The sequence below is a fragment of the Oncorhynchus gorbuscha genome, linkage group LG12 (genome assembly GCF_021184085.1).
Source record: "Oncorhynchus gorbuscha isolate QuinsamMale2020 ecotype Even-year linkage group LG12, OgorEven_v1.0, whole genome shotgun sequence".
Taxonomy (NCBI): domain Eukaryota; kingdom Metazoa; phylum Chordata; class Actinopteri; order Salmoniformes; family Salmonidae; genus Oncorhynchus; species Oncorhynchus gorbuscha.
Window position 1 is genome coordinate 21,980,190 of NC_060184.1, and position 6,098 is coordinate 21,986,287.

The following is a 6,098-nucleotide window of genomic DNA, read 5'->3' on the forward strand; positions in this document are numbered from 1 at the left end:
TCTACTTTGAAAAACGAGTACAATTATTTAATCAGACAGTGCTGTAGCATACTGTATGAAGGCTACAGTACTTAGGCAGGCTAGCTAAATAGGATGACTAAAGATGATGTGATGATGACTTTAACAAATGAAAAATAATTAAGTTATTAAATAACAACTAAGTAATATACACAACTGAAATATTTTAGTATTTCATAATAATTTCCTATTTTTCTATTTATGTCTACCAAAAGTGGACCTGAAAGAGACATTGCAAAATTGAATTCTCACTATTTCGGGGTTTGGAATTTCTATTAAAAAGCTTTATTTCATAATGCATTTAATGTATAAAGAAAAATCTAAAACCTGATTATTTAACAAATAACCTAATCAAAACCGTACCTACCACAAAAAGCACTAATCACTCAGCACTACTGAGAGGCTGACTAGTAGGTAACTGAACAGCTTGTTTTAACCTGTTGCGACGAGCAATCCCGTATCCGGGATCCTATTTATAGTCTCAAGCTCATTACCATAACACAACATTAACTATTCATGAAAATCGCAAATGAAATGAAATAAATATATTTGCTCTCAAGCTTAGCCTTTTGTTAATCAATATCATTTTGAATCCGGAAAATGTAAATGTTTACCACACTTTTATCAGCATTTTAAAATATAATCCATGAATGATATAATATATTTGTTAACAGTTTATCACAAGTGGGGTGCCGTCCCTAACGCCTTAATGGTTGAGCCGCCACTGCTAAGATCCTTTCCAATGTGTTCTCCAACTCATAAAACAATTTAGAAAAAGGCTCAGTGCCGTTATCCTCGCAAGGTGAAGTATTGAAAACAGGGGTGTCAATAATTTTGAGCCCTACCTTTTGAGAAAATAGTATTACTTGTTATACAGAATCTCTTTATCTGAGCAATTGTATTAATATAAAATAAAATACAAAATAATTCCCAATTTTTTGGAGCATACAATATAATTTAATTACATTTTATTATAGATTTAATGAGTAGTGGTCATTCTCTAACATGCATTTTCATATATAACACCACATGTCCCAAAGGTATTTACTTAGCAGAATGGCAAGAGAAGACTCTTCCAAAAAATACTTCCCATTTCCCTGAAACATGAATAATATTGTCCTTGAGTGCTTTGTTGTTAGTTTTCTCCATCCACCAAAGTAAAGTAACATGAAGTTGCTGTGTCACAACTGTCATTCAATTTGTACTAAGAGTTATGACCCATCCGTTTGTGACTGTGGCCTTTGCTATTGGCTGAAACCTTTCTAAGTGGTCCTCCCTCTCTTGCTACAGTAGATGCGTTCCTCCCGGGGCAACATTTATCTTTATTTTCCATCAAACTATAGAATTACTCTCAAAACATCCAAATATTTTGCTTCACTTGAATTGTCACTACCAATTATACATTTTAGGAAATAATCTTTGGAAGATGCTCAAAGATGTGTTTATGCCTGGAGCAAAGTAACAGTCAGCATTAACTCACTATCTGATTAGACTGGTTGCCCCTGGATCCTAATATGGTTAGGAGTGAGCGTCAAGCATCTGCGTTCTGTTTCTACTAGCATTTCTAGATACTTCCATCAGATCACTTGCTGATTTAATATCAAGCAGTTCATCTACAGGTAGCCACAGCAACAGATCCCTTGCTGATTTAATATCAAGCAGTTCATCTACAGGTAGCCACAGCAACAGATCCCTTGCTGATTTAATATCAAGCAGTTCATCTACAGGTAGCCACAGCAACAGATCCCTTGCTGATTTAATATCAAGCAGTTCATCTACAGGTAGCCACAGCAACAGATCCCTTGCTGATTTAATATCAAACAGTTCATCTACAGGTAGCCACAGCAACAGATCCCTTGCTAATTTAATATCAAGCAGTTCATCTACAGGTAGCCACAGCAACAGATCCCTTGCTAATTTAATATCAAGCAGTTCATCTACAGGTAGCCACAGCAACAGATCCCTTGCTGATTTAATATCAAGCAGTTCTTCTACAGGTAGCCACAGCAACAGATCCCTTGTTGTTTAAAATTAAGTTAATTAATTCAAGGTTTTGTATGTTTATTTTCTTGTCTTCCATACAGTAGAGCTGACACTACAGGAAGCCCTTCACCAGTCAGTGTTCATGCCATGCACCTCGCCATCCCCCAGCAGCTCTCCTTTCTGCTGGGACCAGCACAGCAAGCTGCTACCCACCGTGGCTGGCATCACTTCAAGCAAAGTGGCTGTGTGGACAGTGGAGGAGGTACTGGATAACTTACATTGTTTCTTGCAGTCTAAATAACTGTCTGGGTAATTTGGATAACTGTACTAACCATGATGTTCAATGTGTTACAGGTGATTGAGTTCATTCAAGGTCTTCCAGGCTGTAACGAACACGTGCACACTTTCAGAGATGAGGTACAGTTTCAGTACACTACAGCTTTTAGCTCACTGACCACTGATACACACACACACACTTCTGGGAAAAGGACTTCCCATTTACTGTCTGCTTGTGGGATTATAAAGATCCCATTTGTGTTTCATCAGATGCATTACCTCCACATTATCGCTCTGTGGTCTCCACATCTGTGTCTGCCTCAGAGTTGAAACTTTTACTGCAGTGGGCTAAATCAGCGTCACACAGAGTGTTTCTTGGTAGTCCTAAATAAATCTACTTTGAAACAAAAGTACACACCTCACACACACGGTTATGAGCTTAAAAAATAAGACACCTGTACCATGTCAGATATAGAGTTGAACTGTATTCAATTTGGAGCATCACAATATTAATCAAATAAACAGTGATGGTGATGGTACTTGAAATATTATTTTTTGCATGCTAGTACATTAAAATAAGTGCTAATATTTTATGAATAAGGTGCAAATATTTTGCAAATAAAGTAAACATTTTTAGAATAAAGTCTGTTATATTTCAAGATTAACGTAGGGGATTTGTTAAAGTGCATGTCTCCCTGGCTCCCTAATGCTGTGCACGCCACCATTGAAATGTGTTGGTTACTGTAGATGACCTGGTGAAACTATACTTTAGAATTGGCTTTAGTAAGAAGCACATAATTACCATATTATTATAAGTATTAGGACCTGGAAAAAGTTGTGCCACAGATTATTTTCAGAAGGAGGAACCGTTGTTACATACAGAGACGGGCGGGTTGTGTGTGTATGCAGGTGTGTGGGGGGGTGTGTGTGTGTGGGTGGTACAAACTAGGGGCAAAACAAACTAATGGCTATCAATCTAATGACTAAAAACACTCATTCAAACAGGCGTCACTGCACATGAACTATTAGCTTGCACACACACACACACACACACACACACACACACACACACACACACACACACACACACACACACACACACACACACACACACACACACACACACACACACACACACACACACACACACACACACACACACACACAGACCAACTTTCCCCCTGTCAATTTCATACTATAGGTGTACACTCTTCTAACGACCATGGAGTGTTATGATCACAAACAAAAAAGTCAGTCTGCGCTCCGGATTCGCTACAACGTTCTGCTGCGTACCCTAGGCGAACATTTTGCTAAAATGTTTTTACATAACTATTAATGACCTTATCCATGGTGCTTTACTAACAGTAGTATTTCGCCCTTATGGCAACTATCCTTCTAACAACTATACGCTAGTTGGCTACATGAGCGAACCCAATAAAACCCAGTCTCCAGGATCCCAAGATAATGTGGACTATGCGTGTGTATGTCCCATGTCAAACTGCTCTCCAAATTCGGCACAAAACCACTATTTTGCAGCCCATTATAAAACTATAGCGGCCTACAAGATTGAGTACCCTAGGCTAATCATATGTTACAGTGGGCAAGTAAAAGTCAATTATGTGCCTATCCAACGGCTGCGGGAAGTATGAACAATGAACAAGAGGGTTTTACGTAAGTGTCTGTGGGAGGAGAGGCAACACAAGTACCACTCCTACATGCGCAAACCAGCTCATCTAAGGCACTGTTTGAATATATCGGTCTCCCTATAGGATGGGAGGAATGAAGGATGCATAGGTTATCCCAAAACAAGAGCATCGTTATTATGCCATTCTGTCAGCGTTAATAGCGGAAGATATTACGACTGCTTGTTAAATGTAGAATATGACTCAATCCCTGAATAACACCCCCCTAATGAGCCATGGTCATTTGTATGGTGAAGAATCTTTAAAAACCCTTGGCTTTGAAGTTAATTCTTTATGCACCACTATGTCTAAGCTGCCTGTTTTTGGAGGTTGAAAGTGAAACACATTCCTTGGGCAAAAAGGTTTATTAGGAAAGCACTTTGATGGTGGACATTTTCAAACGTGAGACTTCTCTAACTCTTCCCTCCCTCATATGTTTTTGTCCAGCAAATAGATGGTGAAGCCTTCCTTCTGTTGACTCAGGTTGACCTAGTGAGGATCATGAGTATCAAGCTGGGTCCAGCCATAAAAATCTACAACTCAATCTTGATGTTCAAGACGGCAGAGGAATCGGCATGTAATGAGCTCTAACGAAGGTCGGAGGCCACTATTTTTACCCTGAGCAGAGCAGAGCCAGGAGAAGGAAGTCTACAGATAAGGATGTGAAGCACAAAGAACCATTCTTTTTCCCAGAGGAAGCAAACTGAATGCACATGTGAATTGCACAAGTTATTTTTTTTAAGACAGCCATATTGCGTACTGCGAATATCCAACGTGATTGACTCATTGGAGAAATGTCATTTTCAATCATCAGCTCTATTATGTGTAATATTATTGTACAGTATAGGCTCTTTTTATATTAGTGTTGGGGTGGTGCCACGAGTATGCTCGTTCTACCTAAAAACTAAAACTGGAAATGTAGTGCAAATGCGTCAGATTTCCTTTCGTGCATCACAATCAGCAACTCTGACATTTCCATCATGTAGAAAGTCCCATCTGCACAGGGCTTTAGCTGTTCCAGTCTCTGGGATGCTGATGTCATGCAGGTCAGAGAGATTCTAACTGAGAATGGAAGCTCAGTGATTCCCCAGGTGAGTTGCACAGAGAAATTAATACATTCATTAGAAAGTCCTCATGCTTTAAAAATAATCCTTGTTACTTCTGTCTGGCTGCTGGGGTGGTGGTGCTGGTGGTGCTGGAGGACAAGGCTGTATAACTGAGAGGTGAGAGGGATTTTTTATTAATTCACCAAACCAACAGGAACCATACTGTAAAACAAGACATCAGGCCCTGCATTTAATTTCCCTTTTGGTAAATGCACCCACCTAAATGCACCCACCTATTATGCTTTATGGATAGCCATATACAGTACCTGTATAAAGACCAACATGGGTCACCTTGGTCTGGTTTCTCCAGTGTATTGTACAGTCATCTCCTCATCAGTACTGTTCAGGCCCTATGAAGCAGTGACAAGTGTCTGTTTACTTTAAGGTACTAACCCCAGGGTAGGGGTTTGGTTGAATGAATTAAATCTAAAAGTCCATATAGACAATTGTATTTCTTTACGTGGACTGTTGTTCACTTGTTTATTTACAGTGCATTCGGGTGGTATTCAGACCCCTTGACTTTTTCCACATTATGTTACGTTACAGCCTTAATCTAAAATGTATGATTGAGTGTAGATTCCTCGTCAATCTACACACAATACCTCATAATGACAAATTGAAAACAGGTTTTTACAAATGTTTGCAAATGTTTTTAAAAAACAACAAAAAAACTGATACTTTATTTACATAAGTATTCAGACCCTTTACTATGAGACTCAAAATTGAGCTCAGGTGCATCCTGTTTCCATTGATCATCCTTGAGATGTTTCTACAACTTGATTTGAGTCCAATTGATTGGACATGATATGGAAAGGCACACATCTGTCCATATAAGGTCCCACAGTTGACAGTGCATGTCAGAGCAAAAAACCAAGCCATGAGGTCGAAGGAATTGTGTCTAGGCACAGATCTGGGGAAGGTTACCAAAACATTTATGCAAAATTGAAGTTCCCCAAGAACACAGTGGCCTCCATCATTCTTAAATGGAAGAAGTTTGGAACCACTAAGACTCTTCCTAGAGCTGGTCGCCTGA

General features: G+C 39.2%; 1 protein-coding gene across 2 annotated transcripts in view; it reads left to right on the forward strand.

Annotated features, from left to right (window-relative positions):
* LOC123990703 (lethal(3)malignant brain tumor-like protein 3) overlaps positions 1-5,664 on the forward strand; it is a 45,502-nt gene extending 39,838 nt beyond the window's left edge. Inside the window, exons 20-22 of one of the 2 annotated variants that reach the window (XM_046291473.1) lie at positions 2,106-2,263; positions 2,356-2,418; positions 4,407-5,664. In XM_046291473.1, coding sequence (XP_046147429.1) covers positions 2,106-2,263; positions 2,356-2,418; positions 4,407-4,550 — 365 coding nt within the window. In that variant the 3' untranslated portion in view covers positions 4,551-5,664. Of the gene's footprint in view, positions 1-2,102; positions 2,264-2,355; positions 2,419-4,406 lie in introns of both variants that reach the window. The other variant, XM_046291472.1, reaches the window with a different exon arrangement.
* Positions 5,665-6,098: the final 434 nt, after the last annotated feature.